Raw genomic sequence first — 25,278 nt, 5'->3', positions numbered from 1 at the left:
GAAAGGGTCAACTAATATGGGGGTACATGTAATATTTCAGTTTACCAAACAACTGCCCTCCCCCATATCATATTCCATACGTGTAGTTATATCAACTCTCCCTACATGCTGCCACAAATATCAATAACAAATGCTTGATAGTAGACTTTACACAAGCACTTCCTTTCCTGTATAATTTGATACGACTTCCCTTTTGGCAATGTGTACAAAATCATACAAACAAACATCAAAGTCATTGAAACTTTTATAGTGCTTGCCATAACAAGGGGGTTCCCATCAGCATTTCAAATGCATAAAAACCATGGCTAAGAGCCCATTCTGACACCTGTAAGTACGGACATGGCAAAATTTGCTACTACAATTGAACCTGTTAAGTGATATACCTATCCACTGAGTTCTTACTTTCTCGGCTTCTTTCAATTGGCATTACATCACGTCTTCTCAAGCTCGGCCACAGAGGGCCAGAAACAGTCTCACACCACAGCAAGGTGACTGTCAGGACAGTCAATATGAGGATCAGGTTGTTTTTATTTACTGACTTTTAGTTTCAGAAGAACTGTGCTGATGATTGAATAAAGCGTAGCACTGGATGTGCCATTCCCGCCCCCCCCCCCCCCCCCCAAAAAAAGGCACCACATGGGCTAACAAGTTTCAGCTTTGCAAAATAAAATGTCTCTGTCCCCAGACCACAGCATTCCTTAAAATTTGATTGAACCTAATAGACAACGCCGCACCCTGGCACTGGTCCAACAGTCCAGGACCAGTAAAATCACTGTCAGACCAGTTAACTTTTCCAGGAATGGACCAGTACAAAATTGAACTAGAAATGACGCTAAGGCGACTGCTATGCCTCCGCCATAATGCATGATTCTCCTAATAGGTCTATGTATAATTACATTTTCACAATATTGGCAAAATATTGAAATTACATGTTTGTCACAAATGTGTTGAATGTTCACCTTCCTTGACCTAGGTTTAATTAGATGAATAGGGGAGCATGTATTTGACCCATTCATAAGTGTATGAATACTGTAATTTTCAAGGTATGGAGAAAAAGTGTAATTTCTGTATTGAAAAGTACACTGTTACCATTTTCTTTTGGCCTTTGACCCTAAAATTCATAGGATAATCACTGTCAGGCAGAACATGCATAAATATGTAGTAAGTTTCAAGATAACTTGAGCCACTTCTGAGATATGGAGGAAAAAGTTAGTTCAGCACTTTCCCTTGATCTTTGACCTTTTGACCTTTGAGGCAAACCCCCGCCCCCCCCCCCCCCCCCCAAAAAAAAAAAAAAGAGAAAAAGAAAATTTCCAGATAATCTAGGTTATACATGCATACACCAAGTGCAAAAAAAAAAATGTTGGCATTACATAAATACATGTATGATGGAAATAGTAAAAATTTGAAGTGTTGCACTTGACCTTTGACCCCTGACCTTTGACCCTATGAACCCTAGATTCTCTAGATAATAACTGCCAGTCAGTACATGTATATATACTATGTTCCATGAAGATACCTTGAACAATTTCCAAGGTACGGAGAAAAAAGCGAAGTTTTAATATTTTAACTTGACCTTTTGACCTTTGACCTTTGACCTAATGACCCAAAACTTTCACCAGAGAATCTTAATTGGGTAATACATGTATACACTAGGTTTCAAGAAAATATCTTCAGGCATTGCATAGATATGGAGGAAATAGTGAAATTTTACGTATTTGACCTTGACCTTTTGACCTTTGACCTTGTCCATGTGCACCCAAAAGTTGATAGGCACAACTTCACCCCCTAATACACATACATGCCAAGTTTCATTAGGATACCTTAAAAGGTTTTGATAGTTACCTTGTCCACAAAATTTATTACGGACGGACGGAAGGACGGACGGACGGACGGACAACCCGAAAACATAATGCCTCCGGCACCACTTCGTGGCGGAGGCATAAAAACTGGTACCTACTGGTCCAACAGACAGCTTGGACCAGTAGAAAAAAATGGGTTGGTGAGCAGCCCTGTAATAGATATGCCAATCAACACTTTTCCACAGAAGCAGAGCCCTCTTACCTGCACTGGTTCCATCCCATACATGTCGCAGTCATGCTTCAGCCTACAGTCCCAGTGCAGCCCCTTCTTGCAGTAGAAGCAGACCGTCTGGGTGCGTCGGCGTATGCCCAGCCGCCTCACCGAGCACACGCAGCAGTCTTTCTTCTGCCGGTACCTCTCCAGGCGGAACTTCACCTTGTGGTTCCCAACCCCCATAACCCCACTGAGGGCCTGCCAAAATATAAATCAATACATTTTCGACAAAACCATTAATAAAGAAAGTTGTATCTTCAAGACATTCAACAGAGGAGCAAAACCAGTAAGCTATTACTATTTTTTTTTTTTTTTTTTGGGGGGGGGGGTTGTTTTGTTTTTCACAGCAGTTGGCATGCACACACACATTTGCGATGGAGAGTATCTTATCATATATGTCATCAAGGCGCGGAGGTAAAACTCATTTGTCTGCTTGCCCAGAGCAATGGAAATTTACGGATGGGCAAGAAGTATGAAAGGACCACTGGCCTGTTAAAAGCATGGGGCTCTTGCCCACATATCCATTCAGACAAGTAGGTGAAATATCATATGGATATTTCCTTTCTAGAAGTGCAACATAAAACCTGAGGAACTGTAAAGTGTTATATTACAACAACAGACAAGTCAATATTTGTTATATTATATGGTCTACAAAAATCACATCATTTTATTCTAGCCCTGTCAAGAAGCAGTCAAAGTCTGGAATTATAGTACCCGATGTTTCGTCTCTGGAGGCAATATAACAATTTCCATTCTCGCTGCATTAGTCATGTGACTGCATGCTAGTACCCGATGTTTCGTCACTGGAGGCAATATAACAATTTCCATTCTCGCTGCATTAGTCATGTGACTGCATGATATGTACATCCAGTTTGATTCCAGATCACTTGTCAAATTTCTCGTGACAAAACACTTTAATATCGTGACCATTTAAAGGGGATGGCTAGTAACTGATCAGTGGGAATCAGTGGGAATGCTGGGGGATGATTGTTCCAATCCTTGTGGGATTCATTTAAGAGTACATTATATGTGACCCGCTACAACAAAAAGGTCCTAAAGTCGCACACGGTCGAAGCCGTGAAAATCGTGTTTGAAGTCAGAGCATTAAAATTGGTCAAAACTTACGATTTTCTGATGTTGATATATTATTGGAGTCTAACATGTCTTCTATCATCTGTCGAAATTTTGAAGCAAAATGATCAAAGGAAAGACCAAAAAAAAGCGTTTTTCTAAGTGTTTTTTGGCGTTTCAACGAAGCAGACACTGGTTCGAAAATTTGGATTGAGCGCCACAGATAGGTTCCGCTCCTAACAACGACCAGAGTGATCTCATTGGTCAGTTTGCTGCTTGCTGCTAACCGAAGCGTGAAGCTCGCACACTGCCCAGTCGACTGGTGGGTGCGGGCGGGGTGCGCTATGCTCAGCCGCTTCTCACATCCTGGTCACTGATTGGTTGGTGAGGAGACCACCGACGCTGATGTGCTTGAATGAACTCTTCGGGGGTTGCTAGGGCTTACCTTCTATTGTCCAGAGGTGAAAACTGACTTGCGTGTCCCTTGATCGCGATTGCGTCAAAAGGACGACTTTAAGGGCGCTTTTCTCGAAACAGTGATTTTCCAGACGTCTCGACATGCTCTCTTTTAAACATCGATATCTCCGCAGCCGATTATTTTTATAAAATGTGTTATGTATCAATTTAAAGCAGAAAGATTAGGGGATTATATCATGCAATTTTCAAATAATCGACCTCGCCCGACTTTAGGATCATTTTGTTGTAGCGGGTCACATATATCTATTGTCGTGTGAAAATCATTAATTCAGAATGGTCTCATATTCAAGTAATGTGCAGTTAATCGTTAACGATCGCCCCGTCACTGTACAGGCATGCTAACCTGGAAACATTAGACTGCACATTACTTAAATATGAGACCATTCTGAAGCAAATGATTTTCACACAACAATAGATATATAATGTACTCTTAAATGAATCCCACAAGGATTGGAACAATCATCCCCCAGCATTCCCACTGATTCCCACTGATCAGTTACTAGCCATCCCCTTTAAGATCGAGGCGGCTTGATAATCTCTCTGTCTCTCTTATAATACACATTTCTGCAACAGAATTCTCAATAAGAAAAGAAAACAGAAAAGGGGGGAGCAGCTTTGTCAAACACTCTGTAGCTGTCAAAATGGGTTGGAGGCAATAAGTATTACAAAAGAAAGTGTAAAATATTGAAAAACCCACACCTGTGTACTATTGCTCTGATGTAAAACTTTGGAAAATTTCCCCTGGAGCAGCTGACTGAGGGTGGGGCGGGCCTGGGAGCGGGCAGGGGGACAGACGTGGCTGTTCCTGCACTCCCAGTGAAGGTTCTGCTTGCAACCCCAGCAGGGGTTCACAGCGCCCCCCTTGGAGCACTCCACACACAGCTTGGTGGCTTGCTGGATGACAATGCGGGATGCGGAAGAGCCCTGGGTTGTGGAGAGCAGGGACAAGAAATCAATGCTGCAATAGACACAAGTTTCTCAGAATTCTAACAAAAAAGAAAGTGACTGTCATTAAATTTGGTTAATTAAGTTTTATACCTTATAGTATACACTGCACTGAGCAAGGGAAAAGTTCCTTTTTTTAACCATGCTTTACTTGCCGTTGGTTGTTCTTTTTTGCCTCCTCCTCTATTTTTTTTCCTCTACTTTGGAGCGCCAAATGTCAGTCTGATTGCTATCAATATCTTGTAACCCATGAAAATATGCTATGCAAAATAATCATTTCCAGACAAAGTCTTATACATTTACATAGGTTGCATTCTTCACTCCTGCACAGGCAGCTCAAATTTCAGTCCAACAACACTGTGGGTAAATAGGTCAAATATCATGATATGACAATCTTGATAACATACATTTGGGCAATTCCGCAGTTAGGTGGACATGACATGGATAAAAGAAATGTGCCTCTTTATCTTACTCCTTGATTTAGGTATCAACTAATGCCATGGATGTTCATCAATCATTAAGGTCTTTCAAATTCAGTAGATTTTATTTTTCGTATTCATTGATTTTGCAAGATCTAAAACCATCATCTAAAATGTACATGTGGGACTGGGGATGCTGAAATTCACTTAAATGCAAATTACAGTGGGTTCCTTTGAAGTTTTTTCCTCAAAGCTTTGCTAAAGGGTAAAAGATGAATACATTTAAATACTCCAGAAGTCATGTGACATTTTGTCAATTACAAAAGGGTGAAATGACCTGCGGAATTACTCCGGACAAATGTAACGTTACTAACCGTAACGTTACTAACCATGCTTTTGGGGTCTAGCTAAAAAATTATGGTCGAACTGCTAAAAAAATTTGCATGAACATTTGTCATGATGCAATAATTGAAATTAATGCAACACTTTGTTTGAAGTAACTTGAATTTTTGCAAACTTTTTGTCACAAGACATTGATTTTTTTGTCATGTCCTTTTTTCGTAACGTTACTAACCAGCCCTTTAAGTTGCCATAGCAATTCTAATATTTCTTGGATTGTATTCATTCTTTTCTGTATCATAAACATGGGAAGGATGAATATGTTTTTGACATAATTTTGACTTGAAATGAATAAATGGTAATTTTGTAGTAAAAACGAATATCTAAATTTGTTCAAATGTAACGTTACTAACCGCGGAATTGCCCATTTGCAATGTGATTGCAACTGCATTGAAATGAGAAAATAAATTGTGCACAATCCATTTGAAAGGGAGTTTGGGTCCTCCAGTAACCACAAACTATTGACCAAAATGACAGTTTAGAAAATGTACAAAGATCAATGATATACATGTAAACACACCCCCTTATACAAACAAATGACAGTGCGATTTCTGAACAAGATTGGATCTAACACAAAGAAATGTACAAAGGATAGTAATGGGGCCTCTGCCATATTCAGAGACGATCCATTTGTATGAATTTCAATAAGCATGGGCATCATGAACAGGGCACTTAATCAAAATGTCCTCACTAACATACAATGTGACTATTACGGATTAAGAAAAAACAACAAAAACAAAAACAAAAAACAACACTTTCCACCAAAGTTGCATAGTCAAATCATTTTATATCAAGCTTATTCTATGCATTTTGGATTCATGCGTTTGACAGTCTGCAGTGAGAATGCACCGGGAGATGCTTCTGGTTAGTCGTGTAGAGTGAAACATATTTCACAAAAGCACCATACAGTCACAGTCACTGTGTAAAAAGATGTGACCAACGACCACCGTGGACTGACAATGGATACTCACTCCTGACGAGGCGTAGGACACTTGCGGCTGGGAGTTCTCCTGATTACCGGGCTCCGATCTGACCAGGTCATTGGCGCCAAGCCGACACTGGTGCATGATGGAGCATTCCTGGTGGAGACCCTCCCCACAGCTGCCGCACATGGTGGTGGCGCGGTCACTCCCGTCGGCTGCCACCCGCACAAATCGGCACACGCAGCACACCAGGTAGCTCTCCGTCTTCACCCTGGTTTCGCTCTCAAAGTGACCACTGCCACTGGACGAAGGGTGATACGGCGAGCCCTCGTTCGAGGCATTGACCTCATCACGCAGCTCTTCCTGCATGCGGGGGAAAAATGATGGTCGAAATTCTGTTTTGGGGGGAAGAAAACTCTTGTTGCATCCGCAGCAGAAGTGCAATGACAATATACACATCACTGCTCATGTTTTGTACACATTTAATGCTGAATACATACTTAATGCCAAAACTTTATCACACATCTGAGAGTGAGAGGCAAAAGTACTCGGTAATGACATTACAACTGAAATTGTAAATAACATCACTTATCTGCCTGCTTTTTGCTAATTTCCTAGTCTTAAGACACATTCATATGGGACATGATGCAGAATGTTTTCCCTAAACTATGCCAAATTTGACATCACATTTGCTACAAGAAGATGACTCTATTTTGACAGTATCTACAAGTTTAAATACACAATGGAAGGATGATAAACATTGTGTGATTAACAGTATGTCAACTTGGTTAATTGTATTCATTACAAAATTTAGTATACCGATAAACATCACAGGGACTCACTAAAATAGAACATAGCCTTAAGACTTTCTACATGTGTACTGTAAGCTTGTTCTGCAAACCTGTAAAGATGCACTGCTTACTGTGCCTACTCTATCTACATAGCCTACTACAAGCAAATCAGTGATATGCCTTTACTGATGGTACTTCCATAGCCTAGGATATAACACTGTCTCTCACATAAGATAAAACATAAATGAATAGACTACAAGTTAAGTGTAACTGAATTCTTAAATGCACACATGGTTCATTTCAAGCAATTAGGACACTCCCACAAAATGAAGATTCTCATGAGTGACTCACAGTCTTTACACCCACTTGCATGTTTCATTTGCATTTGCATACTGAAGAAGTAATGCGAAAATAATGAGACAGTAGATTTCTACCGGTTGTAACATTTGGGACATTTGGTGTATGTGGAAATTTTTTATGGACCAACAGATGAAGATTTCTTAAAAATACAAAATTATAGGCAAGATTGATGAGTTGATATATCATGATGATTATACAGCCATGGATTCAATTCATTTTAGTGGTAGTGCCTTCTTCTTGAAAGAGGTATCGCTGTACGGTTTGTTTTGTTGTACAAAGCTATTCTAGAATGTTAGGCCTACAACATATAATGGTACACACACAGTGGATCAAAGTAACACCAATACATCTTCATAGAAATAAGAGTGGAACAGACTTGTGTGGCACTAACCTTTGGTCTAACCGAAAACGATTTTGGATGGAGCAGATTTTCTCCGGAGATCGCGTCTCGTGAGCTACTCGATCATATCTTTGAACTGGATTGAATTTGAATTCGCAGTTAATATTTGCAAATGCACGCCTATACTGTAAATCCCTGACTTGAATCACTGAACCCACCCACACGGGGGTGATTATGTGTGAATGTATCACAACGACGCATACAAATGAATTTTCTACAGAAATGGAAAGATGAATTCTAGCAAACACCCACACACACATACACACACACACACACACACACACACACACACACAAACACACATACATGCATATTAACAACCCCCCCAAAAAAACAACAACTCTCAAGTTAATTGCAACCAAAACTGTTGCATCATAAAAGATGGCTGCTCTCAAATCTTTTGGATCAAATCAAATCAAAAGAACTCTGCAATGCTGAACAAATCAGTCGTGAAGTCAAGCTATCGAACACCTTTTTTCACCCTCTTTCATGTGTAATAACAAATATTTTGGAATGAAATTTTAGTAAATACACTTATAAACTGCAAAACTTGTATCTATGGTGTAAGATACATTGTAAAAGAAGCGCTTATCACCAACAACAACACACACTTTTGAAGGCAATTAATATTAGTGAACAATCCACACAGAACGTTACACAGCTCTTTCATTACTATAAAACATATAATGACTGTGGCCGTAATGCACAGGGTAGACCTTCATGCCTTGGCCTTACATGAATGTAAATGAACACATAATATACTAAGAATGAGCTTGTAGTAAAGAATACTGTCAAAATAGAATCTACTTCATAGGTAGCAAGATGGGCACAAACTAAATGACAAAGAATGAACACAAGATCACACAAAGAATCATCTGTCCAAATCTTGTATGGATGAAAAAAAAAATGCTATAAAATTTTCAGATGTTGTTGAGCTTTACAAAAAAACAAAAAAAAAGCTTAAATGAAGGGAACTGGCAGGCATTCTTAATTATCTAACAAACCATCATTTGCTAACTTCATAGATCTTATCATAGCTACAGTATTTTATTGAAGAAACTGCAGGAGCTACATATCAACTGTATACTGTAAAGATTGCATATGCCTCAAACATTGTCGAGAAGGAAATATATGCTTCAATCATCACAAAGGAGAAAATAATATAATTTCCCTCAAGTCTTGCAGTGATTTTCAGGGTGAAAGTAACCACAAACATATTTCATAAAGATATTAATGCTTTTCCTTTACACAATCAAATTCTGAACAAGTGTTTTGTTTCACATTACCCAAATTCTACAAAGACAGACATACACGGACATGTAGTGTACGTTTAAATGTACTGAAAGCAATAAAAACGTATTGACAGAAGAAATATAATACCATTTCATCCACTAAACTTATATTCACAGCAATATGTCACAAAGAAATTTAAGAAAACAAAAATATTCAATTCCTAATTATATAAAAACAACAAATGATTGAAATTGACAACACTGAAGGCAACAACATGGATGTATACATTTTTCATTTACAGAAAAAATGATGCTTTGAGAGCACAATATGTGGACTCACCTGCCTAGCCTGACGCAAGACCTCTTTGCTGGCAGCGGCAGTGTCCTCCGGGGCAGGGGGAGTGGTGTCTTGGGGAGACTCCAGCTGGATGGTCACCGGACCATCATTTTGGATTTGAACCTGCATGTACGCTCCAAACCTGCCATCTGTGATTCGTAACGTATGCATGCATAACAAGAGTCATAACCTTGAGAAGAACTGAGATACGGTTCATCAAATTTGATAATATTATCACAAATTATGTCTTAAATAATGGTGTTCATACATCATGTTCACATTGACATAACCCCATGGAAAACTGTGCAGTAAATGTGATAGCACTAAGGAAGCACTATTGCAGCTTTGCAAAAAAGGGAAGTGAAGATATAATGTAACATGACTGAATGTCTGAGTTTTTAATCTTATTTCAAACATCCAAATCCAAGAATCTACTGAATCACTTAATTTTTTGTACTGTCTTATACCAACTTGCTACACACGCATTGATTTCACTATTCATTTTGTTGTTGTTGTTATTATTATTACTGTTTTAGTGATGGATGAATACACTTTATAGGTCATCATTCACTTGTCACATGGTTCTTGACACTGAAGGGTGGATTCTGAATCCTCTCTGAACAAAATGAAATTTGACTAATTACATTGCTACATGTGGAAATCCATTTTCCAAGAATTCCCCGTCTTGCCTCGAAAGAAGAATCTGCTTTGTCACACAGATCTCATGGACCTGAGTTTGAACACAATGTCTGCCACATAAGTTACAGTTTACATTGTATATGTGTGTGTGTGTGTGTGTGTGTGTGTGTGTGTGTGTGTGTGTGTGTGTGTGTGTGTGTGTGTGTGTGTGTGTGTGTGTGTGTGTGCAATGACCCTTCTTTTGTTTTCTAACAATATTCCCGCTACGGCATCTCCATTCACTTGGTTCTCCAGCATGAAAAATCTGACATACACAACTGAAGATATTTAACCTACAAACAACAAAAAGGATACACTCAGTGAGACAAAGTAGTGTGGGTGAGTTTATCTCTGGTTCACAAATATTATTATATGTATGTGTATAATTTTCTTTATTCATTTATAAGCTAAGCTTGACATTAGATAATGTGTACACATTGTAGACATCCTCCACAATTACCATTGTAAACTAACAGGCAAACTCTGCCATATCTTCTAACAGCGATTTCTCCCTAAACGTCCCAAAACAACCAAACTTGAATAAAGTAAAATTTCTCAATGACATTACATACTATATATTTTTCCTGGATATTATACCTTTGACTTTGTCTGCATCGTAGTCTCTTCTGAGCAGGGCCAGAAACTCGTTGTAGAATGCCTGCGACTGCTCCCCGGGCATAGCCTGGTGAAAGTCCGGTTTGTTTCCCTTCAGAACCGAGTAGAGTGTGAACTGTAAAAATACGCAAGGACGAAGACAAGCTGTGACAACCAGGGCAATCAGCAGGTACCTTACAATAGCACACAAGCTGCTGCACAAATTTCAAACAATCCACCTGCCCAGTGCAGTTACACCAGAAACAAATTCCACTGACCATTTTCTGACCTAGTGAAACATGTTTTCTTGGCCCTCACACTGTCATTTCACAATACATCTGTAATGAGTTATTAGGTCATTTGAATTACAGACAGACATCATTTCATTAGGTTTTGGACCAACAGGATAATACAAGGCCCTTCCATTTACACCAGCCATGGTTCTAACAAAATTTCACTACCATGAAGTTTCTGGTTTTTCAGTAAAATGCTAAAGGCATGAACACAAACAAGAGTAGGGGGTGGGTAATGCAACTACCTGTGGTGCCTCCTTAATTGCATAGTATCAAAAAGCAAATCATAACGACCTCTTCACAGGCCCTTTGATCAACTGTCATTCTTTACCCTTCGAGATATCTTGACAAAGTTCAGTTTACACTAGGATGTGTTTAGGCCCTCAGTAGCCCTGCCACATAACCACCCCCCCCCCCCCCCAACGAGACCAAAATGAAACTTGTGAATTTGTTGAGTTAAACTATAATGTTGCTTGCATTCCTTATTTTCCCTTCAATTCCTGTCGAATCAGATTTTACATTTTGAGAAATAGAGGTGAAAGGGTTAACCCCCCCCCCCCCCCCTGGAATTGTCATGAAAAACTTTTACCCATCCCCTACATAATTGTCTAACCATATTAACATGTTTTGAATAGAGCACACTCAAACTTCAAAGGCTACATTGTAAAAGGGTCCCTAAACTGGGCCCCAATGCTAAATAAACGTGACAACGAGTAAAATTTCGCAAAAACCATTGGAGTCCCAATCTTGAATGATGACTTCTCTGACACTGTAATAAACTTTGATTTTACTGCTGTGCTTTTTTTTTTACTTCAGAGATATGATGTTAAAATAACAATTCCATTTCAAGCAAAATTCTCTGGATGAAGTAGTCTTGAAGCATGCTCATTTGATCCAAATGTTGGTACACATAGCCACAGAGTGAAATCATTACACAGCATGCATAGATCTGTACATACTATACTGCCATGTGAAATCTTGCAATGTCGGCTGCAGTCTAATAGTAAACGCACTTTGTACAACCAACATTGCAGTCGGCTGAGGTATTGTAAGGCCCGAAAGTATCACTGTGAGCTAGCTATCAATGGATATCAGTATGTTGTGCAGGGTATAAAAAGTTCAACTGACTCCATTTCTGCCAATATCAGATATTTGTTCCTTCTGCAATTGCAGGCTCAGTATTCTTTTGTGGTTTTTTTTTTTTTTTTTTTTTTTGTAAGTGTCTTTTAACCTGAGAGTGCACCTCATACACATAAATATCCTGATTGACTGACAGTTTTGAGATTGCAACTTAGAAAGAATGCAGCTCGCCTACTACATATACACTGTAACATACAAATGTACATGTAATGATAATTTTGTTGACACAAATGTACTTGGTATGGAGGGTCCCATGCATTTTCAATGTAAAAGCCCTCAAACATGCAACATACATCACTCCCGCATGCTCATAAATGTGCATAATTTATATACTATAAAAACTGCTGGCAGCATGGTACTGGTGCTAAAGCAATATTGATGATGTACAAGTGCACTGACATAGGCTTCTATTTCACAAATTTCATAAATTTTGGGGCAAGGCCATTCTAGCCTTGGCTGTCTGGAAGTGCCCCATGGCTCCCCTTGAACCAGAGCCAGCCCAGTCGGAAGGCACTGAGGCCACAGCGGATCAGCCATGTAGGGGGGAAATCTCCCCATGACATCCGATCAAAGCACTCCAATCGAAATACTTGATCTCGTCGCAAATGAGTGCCCAGAGGGGGCCAGGGGTGCCCGCCTAACAAAAAAGAGACCCAAATTTTTAAGTTCACAAACATTTGCACAGTCATCCAATGCAAAAAAATGATGGTCTGGGAGCATTCTCAGTGGCAGGTATGGCCAGGTGGACTGAAGAAAGGGGACACAAATTTCAGTTCAATCACTGTAGGTGGAAAAGGAAAACTAATGGAATCTCTAGGAACACATTTGTTATGGTTTAAACTCATGACTGGCCACTGCCAGACATTTTTGATCGTGACAAGAGCCACCCAGATTTATAGTAAAATCAGGGGCCCCAAACCTGAACTGGGTGAACTGGAAAGGCAATGCTTTGAAACCCATGAGAAAATATCTGTCAGACATGTGACTGCTAAGAAAGGAAAGGGGCTGAGGGTGCAACCACTCGTGACATTCTGGCAGAAGTCGTATAACCATGGACAACAGTGAATATTTCTTGTGGGTGTTTGAAAGGTTATTTTTCAGCTGAGCTCTGATACATTATACAATGTAATTGAGGGTGGGGGTGAGAATAATTAGGTGTCTGGCAGATTCTATCCTCCGTATCAAGTGTGTAGCAGAAGCTGGTGACATACCTGTATGTTGCACATAAATTGTATACAGCTGTACATGACACATACACTGTATACTTTGCACAACTTTGGACCATGCCAGATATTTCCTGAACATTAGTTCTACAAAGATGCATCTCCCTAGTTCAATCTGAGTGTGGGGCATGTATTGGTGGGTGTTGGACTACGCTGAATACAGTGTACATGTACCTTCGTTTCCCATGAGTTTCACATTAAGGAATATTGTACATGTGTCTCAGATTTGGGCCCCTAGTTTTGAAAGCATTGTTACAGTGTAACTGGCGCTCCCTCACCACTTCATACATTCTTTGCAATCTTGAGTAGTGGCCAACTACTTGTGCAACTTGAAACAATAAACATGCTAAATCGTTCCTTAAAATTCAATTCAAAATGTAAAACCAGTATATCTCCTGGCTCGCGGACTACAGCTGCCACAGGGAATCCACCAATATTCATACATTATATCAATCTATGTCACTATACAGCAACTACAAGAATTTTTCTTCTTTTTGTTTTGTTTTTTGCCACACAAGTATCTGACTGCTCATTACAGGGCATTTACAACAAACTATGATTACATGCTTCCCTTTTGAGTGTGCAATGCAATTGATGTAGCAGTTGTGGATACTGGTATTTTTACAGCCCAATATGGCATCACTAACCATGTACAGTATTCCCATGGGCCCTTCAACAAACTTGCAGTTTTATAAACAACATTCAAGTGAAAATGTGCAGTATTTCTACTCTTTTTTTTTTTCATATATAGTGTAGATGATTTGAAGCCACACTCTACCAGGAAATACTCTTTGATATACAGGTACTTTTAGTATCTACCAATAGATCAACATTAAGTTGTATTTTGTATTGGCCTTCCAGATGGACAGGTGCACATACAGATGTAAGACCCTGAGGAGGCCCTCCTATTTCAATTAATCATTATAGACATCTATGTTGGTTTTGCCAGCTCAAGGGAATATCCATACTGGCACATGTACAAAGAAACTTAGAACCCTGACTTTGAACATCGATGTGAAATGAGCTCGCTGTATGTACAACATGTTCAGCCAATGAATGAAATGCTGGGTGTACTGTGCATTCACTTCCGGTGTGAAAGGATTATGGCCTCGTTTATCTAACTTGAGAGAGAGAATCACGCTCCAAAACGTGTTTGGAACAGGGTTTGCAAACGTGGTTTGAAACGCGATTCTCAGGTTGCAATGTTTAAACCATCATACAATTGCGATTCCAGTGGTGTCACTGCGCAGCTGCTTTGCGCTGTTTGACTCGGGATGTAAAGGTCAACTGCATACCACCAAACATGCCTCATCATTCACACACAAATAATGGCCAGAGAACATAACCGGAAACAGCTGGAATTTGACCTTGAGATATAAACACGTTTCAAATCGGCATTGCGTTTATCTACCTACAAAATGGCGATCGTGGTCTCAAATGTGTTTCAAAACGCCCTTTGAAAGGTGTTTCAAAAAGGCTTTTCCAAACGCGATTGAAAACACGGTTGTGTTTATCTAACCCCTGAAAATAGCTCAAACACGTTAAGGATTGTGATTCTGCCTCAGAAAATTTGTATATAAACGCAGCCTATGACATGCAGCCACATCACTTTCATTTCTTTCTCTTTTTTGGCAAAGGTGGATCACACTGGGCACATGTGACACCTAAATGATCACTGGTATGAATGGCTGCCGATGTTTAGTGGCAGTGTTTTTGTTGTTCTTGTTCTTGTATTGACTGTCTTGTGTGTATCCATTCTTGAATCAATTCATGAATAAAACCTACAGACCATAGGAGCTCCTTGCTCACATGAGTGTCACGGTAAATTGGACCTTGATGCACCCTCCCTACGGTACCCCCTAGGGTGAGCCATTACACCTAATTGTATAGCTGGCTCTCCAGGGGCCCTACAATGTACATTGTATACGTAATCATCATTTTAATAGCATCTAATGTTCAGTAGACACAATACTGTACAACCAGGGAGGTGGAAGCCCCATGGCAACCTACATGTACGTACACAACCTGTCGTCAGTGTCGATACCCATGAGAAAGAGAGATGATGATGATGATAAAATGGTTACATTTCAAAACAAGCCCCCGGCCCAAATGGGCCAACCCCGGGGCAGCACCAAAACTTTTCATCTTTGCTCTCTATCTGTACTAACATAGTAATCCAGCAGAAAGATAAAATTGCTTTAAGGACATGGGGATGTTCATTGCTACGGTCATATGGGGCCCTGTTACAGTATGGGGCATTGCTTTTAGAGTTTTGGGGCTGTCATATGAAACACATTCAGGAACGATTCTAATAACTTTTATCTATTGCACCTGAGGAAGATTTCTTTCATTGTATGTTTGGGGTCATCCCACAAGCCCGAAACCCATGAGTCATACAGCCCACGAGTCACACAGCCCATGAGCTTGACACAAGGCGAAAAAGGTCCAAGAGTCTGACAGTAGGCAAACAAGGCCCACGAGTCCGACACTAGGCAGAAAAGGTCTGAGGGCTAAATGACTCATGGGTGTCAGACTTGTGACATGTACCCATTTGAATGATCTTTGCTACAAAGTCTGCCCTTGCACAAAATGCACGATTATCTTACTGAATAAAGTACACAATGAAAATGCAAGTTATTTTTCAGTGAAAATGAACAATGGTAATGGGGGGGGGTGGGGGTCGGGGAATGGTACAGTGCATGTGTGGCAGTGGAAATAATCTGAACTTTCACAGCCACGACTCTAAATGCCCCATTGAAAGGCATAATTTGTATGATCCCCACTCCCCAGATACAGTAAGTTTACCTGTTCACACATGGTATACCAGGTGATGCTATTTTTACTGGAAGATATAAGTCTTTCCCCCCAAACAAACATTCTTACCACAATTTTGAGATACTGGCTATAAATAAGTTATTCAGATTTTGATATTAAAATTGATCTCTACTGTATGATACATCTGTGTGTACAATGTACAAATACCCTGTATGTTTAAAGTGTATATATCTATAACAGAATTTACTGTTTGTTCAACATTTCTCTCATTCAATAAATATGATAAGTGAATATGAAGGTGCCCTGTGCAATTCACAATCTACACCACTACTCTAAAGTTTTATTTATGGGCAAATTTGGAGAAGAAATTCAGCATATTCATGATTTTTTTTTGTGATTGAACACACACACACTATAAAACAATATATATTCGTGGCATGAAAATTTTGCTAATTGGAGCTGACGGCATTTCTTGTGGCATGAATTTTCATGAATTGCCACTGGAGTAAAATGCATATTGTGTAGGCAAGAACTTTCACATTCATTTTAATTTTTCAAATGTTGCCACTCGCAAAATTTGTGAAATTAAAATATGTGCTATCATTCCTCGTTTTACAGTAGTTGTTTTAGACATACATGTTTATTAGCGTCATCCTTAGCTCTGAAAAAAAAAAAAGATGAACAAAAACATAAGATGAAAAGATGCATTTCAACATAATTTCCATGAGTAGTAAATAAGAGCAATACTCCTTCTGTGTGCAATTACACACCTACATCACAACTCCAAAATAGAAATGTATCTTCTTGTTGTATTTCATCCACAATGTATTTTTTTTTTCTATCTGATTTGAAGAAAAAATAATAATTCGTCAAAGAGTATACTTTTTGTAACAATGCATTTCCAAAATAAAAGTTTGCTCTGGTTGCCCCATTTCTAGCCCATCATACACTGTACAAAAACAAGGTGCTTGACATTTCAGTTTTGGTATCAAATTTTACTCCAGGTGGCTGTGTAAAGAAATGCAGTTACCTTATGCACACAGCACCTCCAATTATTATTTACCCAAATATATTTTCTGAAGTAAATATATAATTTTCCCTGGCCTCTGCATTAACTGATGCCGATATATGTAGGGCAAGTCTTTTGGGTTACGGTGAACAATAGGACAATGATTAATTCACAAACCCACAAGACATCTCTCTAGTATAATACTGTAGATATTCCTCATATCATACACACATGGAAGTTCATGCCACGTTCACAAGCTATTTGCAAAAAAATAAAAAGAAAATAAGGAAAAAGTTTAATACATTGTAACAGGGACATTGGGACAAGGAGTACTGACCCAGAACAATCGATTGAATAGCAAGTTATACAGTGTCTCTGGGTTGCAAGTACAGTGTAGGCATGCTACACCACACAAAATGCATCTGAGCCAACACTATCCCCTGCACACATTGCAAATACTATACCACAGCTCAAAAGAGGGCTGGGGGGCACTAATGCCTTAATGCTGCTACTGTGTGTGGGGGTACCCTGTCCCGTGTTATTTCTCAGGGGAAAGGGAACTGCCTTATTAGGGACGACACGTCACAATTTTGTCCAGGGGCACCACAGCCAGTGGAGAAGGGCATTAACTTGAGCTTTTGTAGCACAGGCCATTCAGGGGTTTGTACTGTATACATGGGGCTGATAGCACAGCTGTACTCACAATGCTATAGTGTACATACACTATCCTTGTGAATATTAGGCAGTGTATTACCCCCCCCCCCCCACACACACACACACACAATACAAAACATTGATATACAGCTGGATGATCGTATGGTCCTTTATAGTGACATATGTACTCTTTTCATAGCCCATTAAAGTGCATTATATTTCTTTCGTCAAAACTGCTTAACACTGTTCCCACACAAAGAAAAGTGCAATAAATGCAACTGAGCGCTAAATGAGTAAGATTGGTCACTTATCTCTATACCCTCATTCCTGCTTAGTCATTCTGAACAAAAAAAGAAAGAAAAAAAAAGGGGTGGGGTTGTTAAGTTTTATGTCATGGAACACACAGGTGCACCTTAACACCTACAGATAGGCACTCAAGTTTGCTAATCTGTTTGCACAGAATATGGTAGAATGGCAGTTTTGTAATTATGATATGATATCTATTACAAGCATTGTATATGAGACTGACAACAACAGTAACAACATGCATACATGTTGATGCACCCAAAGTAATAATTGTACCATAAACATTAGGGATTATTTCTGAAGAAACTGCATGATATGAGGAGTGTTAGCTTTCCTGGTATGCCATCATTTTGATCAATCTCTACCGATGCTAAAAGGGCAGTGTAGCCAGATCCCCATCTGACAAAGGCTTCAAAGAACTTATTTAAGTTTTGATTGTTGATCTTAAAACACGATAATCACTCAAAACTACTGAATTTCATTGACATGAACCTTGTAATTTGGTGCCAACCTTTGCAAAAGGTGAAGGCATCCCAGTCAATTGTGCATGGAACAAGTAGGAGTGCTCTTGTGTGTGTTTCTTTTTCTTAAGAAACTGAGAATATTTTCAGAGAATTGAGAGTATCTATTGCCCAGTATTTGCACTGCTTTAGTCGCTCACTATCATCACCAAATGCTAATGTATGAGCGACCCCTCAGGACAATTCCAAAGAGGCACCAATAACCTCTAATCATGCAGCTTAAAAGAAAACATGAATATTTAACAAATTCATGGCAACCAGGGCCCCATCCCATTTCAGTACCCCCTCCGGAGCCAACTGGGGGCAACCAATGCCGCTGTCATCAACGACTCATGTTCTTATACCTCCACGAGTAACTAAATATAATGGTTGTAAAGCTTGGCTATACTATTTGTGGATCTAGGGGAGATGATTCAAACATACAGTCTATGGCCCAGGGGGCCCTGCTATAGAGCTACATGTACCATGGAGGACATCTGAACCACATAGACAAGTGTGCACTGGAAAAGTGGATATTTTCGTGAGACTAATTTTTTGCCCTCAGCTGAGTAAGAAGAGCTTCACATGTTTTTAATTCCGCAAAATCAAGTATCAACTAGTGGAACATATGGCAAGCAAAAATATTTGCATGCTTTCATTTTCGCGCTAGTTTCCGGTTGTGCGAAATGCACGAAAATGTCCACTTTTACAGTATTTCCCACACACACAAATGACTCCTCATTTTGGTCAAAATTTCACATTGGGTTTTAAAGAATGGAGAAATGGAGAGAGGAAAAAAAGAAGAAAACTCAACAACAAAATGAAAAGCACAAACAAAACAAGTCAAACATAGCTGCCCCTTCCCCCCCCCCCCCAAAAAAAAAGGAAGAACGGTAAAGTTTGAGAAATTCTGAATAATTCTACGCAGGAAACACATTCCTACACAACAGAACACTGTGACAAAAACAAAACAAAACAAAACTGAATATCACTATAATGATCTATATTTTGATGAATAATACTGATTACCACCTGTACAACCAATGACCCACCTGACTGACACACAAGATTTCCAGCTGCTTGTCTTTGACGCTCTTGGTCCATCTCTTCTCGTTATCATCATCGAACAACCGCAGATTCAAAATTTTTCTGGCTCTGTCAAATACAAACAGCATTTAAAGAATATCAACATTGCACAACATGAAATGCCTCCTCATATTTAGACATACTAGAGTGGAATGTACATTAAATGTATGTATACCTTCACACTCTCTATCTGTACATTGTATGTGTTACATGCTTTCTCTGTAATACTGGCAAAAAGATTGAAAACATTGAGCTATTACCGGTATTCATTTTTAAAAATACAATGTATCTAAAATTGCTAACAAGTACTGTTTAAGTGGAAATTTTTGCAGTGTTGAAATTTTCACGCATTTCGCGCAACCAGAAGCTTGCACAAAAATAAAAGCACCCAAATATTTTTGTATGCCATATGTTCCAGTAGTTGATGCCTTGATTCCACGGAATTAAAGACACACGAAACAGAATTACAGACACACGAAACGCGGCCAAGCGCAAAAATATCCACTTTTACAGTACACTACTTCTACGATGACTCAGTGAATTCAAGTTGTAGCTAAAATTTTACCAAGCTAACATCATTTAACAAGCCTTTAATGGAGAACATGCTGTATGTCTTTATCATCTGTTTACTAGTATTTATTTATTCTTCTTAACTATAATACATGTTAACGTGTGCAGATCATATGTACAAAACTGACAAAAAAAAAAACACATCTCCATATATCAAAAGAACTTAATTTGAAACTACATGTAAATTTACTTTTCAGCAGAGTATGAATGATTTGCTGGACAAAATATCTGGTGACAGATATCAGGCGCTTCCTGAGACTGTAAGAAATGGATAAAATAAGGTGATAGATGAAGAGATATTTATAGCATTTTAAATTGAACTTACAAGTATTCTCTTTCTTTTGGCGAATCATCTCTGGATATGCCCACCAGTATACATAGTCCTCTTCCGATGCTACTAACCAGCTCATCACCAACTGCAAGAGAGAGAACATAAAATGCATTCAATATTACGAATGCAACATTCAGACAGACAAAATTTAGCCTCATATTTGTGTTTTGGTTTTGGTTTTTTTTTTTTTTTTTTGCATTTTATGCTAGTCTGGGCACTTCAATAATGGCCTCTGCACACACTGGGTCAGGGTCATTAGTACTGCAAAACTGAGGCCCCTTACATTTTTTTCCAACGTTGAACTCTGCTGTGGATTACTAAAGTCAAATAGAACAGAATAGAATACTACACGTACATCAGCGTGAATGCTTTTAGGTGTCCCTGCATAAACACAAAATTGTTTCCTTCTCCAGATATTACAATGTACAGTATGCATGTGTGTTTGGACATACAGTATTGACAGCCAATTACTCAGCACAACATTGATTCAACACACTCTCCATTACATGTAATGTTCTGCACATTGTATGGACTGTATTTTCATTAAAAGTGAAAGCTGAAAACAGTGCAATACAAACCATTGAAGCATTTGCTGTCTAACCCCTAATGCCTCAGTAAGTGTGATTATAATCTGAACAGAAATTATTCTCTGATATGTTACATATTAAAAGGATATCTTTGATAGCTTAGGAAAAATTGTTTATCATTCAAGTACTGTCAGAACTTTCAGTGTGTATTACCAAGACTTTTACTGAAAAATAGGGATGATTTGGCCCAAAAGAAATAGGAAAGAAAGAGCAATTCCCATAGAAGAGTGGAGTACAATAATCAAGAAAGATATAGGAAACTCTAATTGAAACAAAAGCTGAGAATGGTCAAAATTCAGATTCTCTCCTCCAAATTCGAAATGGTTGGGAGGTCTGGAAACCATTTTATCAAATGCAGAGTGAGGCTTCAGAAAACAGGTGCTAAGCACACAGGTGTGTACCATAGGGGGTCATCAGGCCACTTGGGAGCAGTAGCAGGTGAACCTCGCCTCTTAAACCCATTGAGGACGGGCTGATTTTGCCACACCAACACACATTTCCCATAGACCCCTGGCTGAGTATACTCGGGACTCGTCCTCAACAGGTTGGCTCCTCCACCATCAAATAAGCTGGCGACCATATCTCTTGTTATAATGACCCTTGACCATCTTCATACATGAACAATGTAGAAAGCTCTTACTTTGGATATCATAACAGCTATCAACTGGACACATATCTCTCAAAGACTGCTGAGTCATTTTTTTTTTCATTGAAATGATGAAAGATTAAGGCTGCGTTTATCTATCTTAAAAGAGAGACTCATGTTTCAAAACGTGTTTGGAACGGTGTTTGAAAACGTGGTTTGAAATGCGATTCTGGGGGAGTCACGTTTATCTAACCATCATACAATCGCAATTCAAGTGGTGTCACTGCGCAGCTGCTTTACGCCGTTTGACCTGGGAAGTAAAGGTCAACTGCATACCACCAAACGTGCCTCATCAGCCGCACACAAATAATGGGCAGAGAACACAACCGGAAACAGCTGGAATTTGACCTTGAGATATAAACGCGTTTCAAATCGGCATTGCATTTATCTACTCACAGAACGGCTATCGTGGTCTCAAACGTGTTATGGCCCTTTGAAAGGCTTTTCAAAACGGCATTTCTAAACGTGTTTGAAAACACGGTTGTGTTTATCGAACCTCTGAAAATGTCTCAAATGCATTTAGCAGGATCGTGATTCTGATTCAGAATTTTTTTAGATAAACGCAGCCTGAATGAGGCACTAGGGTCCTGCTACTGTAGAGGGAGCACATTTAAACTCAATTCCAAGAGCATCCACAGAACTCTAGTAATTGTAGTATACAGTAGATTAGAAATAAAATCTGTACAAAATGCATGCAAATACAGCTGTACATGTATGCAGGTCCGTCAATAGTGGAAATATTTGATTCATTTTTTTTTTCCAATGTAAGTATACATATTCTACTGTATGTACATATTGTACATGACTACAGTGTACATCTACAAATGCAGACCACCATTTTCTTCATGACTTCAGTCTAAAAATGTGAGCAAAACCAGTTCTCTTATCTTGCTAATACTGTACATAGAAAATACCATACTGGATCAGAAATTTTGACTTCAAAAAAAAATTGTTTGGGAAATTACATGCACACTTAAGCTTCAGAAGAAATTCACTTTATTATACAATTATTCTTTTTTTTTTTTGCAAATTGGAACTTGCGAACAATTTTGGGAGTGGTTAAATTTGGATTGTGGGGCACACTACCCCACAGTACTAAATGGAGAATGTTTATGCATTCACATTCATGTCGGTTGTAAATTTGCAAATAGCACCCAACTCACAGGTATACAGTGCATACTAACTACAGTACAGCACACTATGCTAATATTTGAACATGTGTGTATGTACAGTGTGTGCACACAATAAACATATTTAGAGGCCCCAGGAACATTTGTCCTGGTCTACCAACAGTGTAAATATATCTTCATATAAAATACACTACACAAATTCCCAGAGACTCCAACCCCAAGCACCTTCTGATCTGGAGATTCTCCCGCCCGAAACCCCTAGCAAACGGGAGACTCCAAGTTGATGTGTGCGAAGCGCGAAGTTCCTAGGGTTCTAGATGTTCTCTGGTGCTATCTAAGGCTTATTTTTTCAACATACGATAGCAATAAGTAAGAAATCCTTTCCACCGAGAGACACAGAGCCAGGGCGGGAGAAATCAAATCTCAAACGGGAGAACGGGAGATTTTGCAAAAATGGGCTTTCGGCGGGAGATCTCCCGTCGAAAACGGGAGAGTTGGAGTCTCTGAATTCCTTATCCTACTCTTGTATGGAGCAAATTTAGGCTTGGTGTCTATCAGGCAGCAGCTCTCAAGAGCTCCACCTCTGGGCCCAATTGGGACATCCTGTATATTTTAGTACAATATACAACCTCTGTCATACATGTACCTACCCCACAGGATAATTCCTGCCAAGTTCGGCTGAAATCTGGTCATACATTGTGGAGATGATGAAAAGGTATGATGTACATACACTGTGCATGTTTTTTTCTTTTTCTTTTGACTTCCCCTTGGGGTTCTATGGGATACGTACCCCAGGAATGACCCGGACCAATATCTCATCTTTTATCTTCCATGAATATACAAGTTGTACAGTAGGTGTCTACACTATATGCAGTACACATGAGGTAAAATACTCATGGCACACTGTAATAGGAAGGGGTGCACGTCACGAGTTCAACACCCACATCAATACAGCCAGTGAGTCATACAGCCCATAAGTTATACAACCCATGAGTCATACAGCACATGAGTTCAGCCACTAAAGCAAACAAGGCCCATGAGACCGACACATTAAGCCCTGTGTTGTAATGTCGAACTCGTGGGCTGTTTTTTACCTAGTGTCAAACTAATGGGCTATATGACTTGTAGGCTGTGTGACTCATGGACCTTTCTTCAACATCAAACTCCTAGGCTGCATGGCTTGAGGGTGTTGATCTCGTGAGATGACCCCATAGGAAGATAGAAATGTAGATAATTAGATTTACACACAAACAAACCAGTGGATAGTATTCCAAAATAGACAGCAATCACTCTCCCCAGCCTCAAATTACAGTACAATTTGTAGGTATACAGGTTATAGTATCTTTATGGAAACCAGAATCATGCATGTAAATCATGATCATATTGGAATTTTCCACTATGACAGTGATTGGTGAGAGATAAAAACACCCCTCCCCCCCCCCAAAAAAAAAAAAGAAGAGAGAACTCCACTGAGTCCCAGACTCACCTGAGTATTGCAAGTTCACTTTCCACACATTGCAGACTATATAAAACCTAAGTAGAATGTAGCCAAAAAAAAACCAAAAAAAAAACTAGAAATGTCGCTATGGCGACTGATGCCTCCGCCATAATGCATGATTCTCCCAATAGGCGTATAGTACAATGTCTTCACAATGTGTGATCCATGACATTTTCACATAACTGGCAAAGTATTGAAATGACAGGTTTGTCAGAAATGTCTTGAACTGGCTTTGCCATAATTTTCTAAGAGTGCAGGTATACATATTTGGGGAATTTTGGGGAAGTTTATGCATTGAGTAATTTTAAAGGTATGAAGAAAGAGTGTGATAACGGTACAAATAATTTTTTTTTTTTTTTTTTTTGGGGGGGGGGGCATTGAAACCTGGCCTTTGACCCTTAACCTTTGACCTTTGACCTTCAGGCTGGAAATTTCGCGGAGAATCTCCATTAGGTAATGCATGTACTAAGTTTTGAAACTAATAATGCAAGCATTGCATATACAGTAAACCTCGGATAAGTCGACGTCGAGTGAGTCGAAAATCACTTAACTCGAAGCAAAATAAAAAGTCCCGATTTTTCCCTATGTATTTTCTCTAAGAAATATTTGGATAAGCCGAAGTACGAGAGTCGAATTTCGGCTGTGTCGAAGTAAAACATTCAGTCCCTTTTGTACAAAATACACGTAGTTTACATCACTTGAGCCGAAGAAGATTTGTCTGGCATTCTCATTACATTTAGAGGAGAACAAAAAAATCGGCATGTCGCAGAACCCTGTCCCTGGCTTGCTGCAGGCAGGGTGGTGATTTCTCTCACCTCCCTGCTGCAG

General features: G+C 39.3%; 1 protein-coding gene across 1 annotated transcript in view; it reads right to left on the bottom strand.

Annotated features, from left to right (window-relative positions):
• The window catches only part of LOC139723248 (uncharacterized), a 54,394-nt gene that overhangs the window by 17,180 nt on the left and 11,936 nt on the right, over positions 1-25,278 (bottom strand). The window contains exons 2-8 of the mRNA XM_071634506.1: positions 20,584-20,674; positions 19,655-19,757; positions 10,706-10,838; positions 9,434-9,579; positions 6,359-6,673; positions 4,324-4,548; positions 2,065-2,274 (exon numbers count right to left, since the gene is read on the bottom strand). Of these exons, the coding sequence (XP_071490607.1) occupies positions 2,065-2,274; positions 4,324-4,548; positions 6,359-6,673; positions 9,434-9,579; positions 10,706-10,838; positions 19,655-19,757; positions 20,584-20,674 (1,223 nt within the window). The remainder of the gene's footprint in view (positions 1-2,064; positions 2,275-4,323; positions 4,549-6,358; positions 6,674-9,433; positions 9,580-10,705; positions 10,839-19,654; positions 19,758-20,583; positions 20,675-25,278) is intronic.

This window comes from Diadema antillarum, unplaced genomic scaffold (genome assembly GCF_040938485.1).
Source record: "Diadema antillarum isolate AM-2024a unplaced genomic scaffold, OU_Dant_1.0 scf00000183, whole genome shotgun sequence".
Classification (NCBI taxonomy): Eukaryota; Metazoa; Echinodermata; class Echinoidea; order Diadematoida; family Diadematidae; genus Diadema; species Diadema antillarum.
The sequence above is the reverse complement of the archived record's forward strand: the minus strand, read 5'-3'. Positions and strand labels throughout refer to the sequence as shown.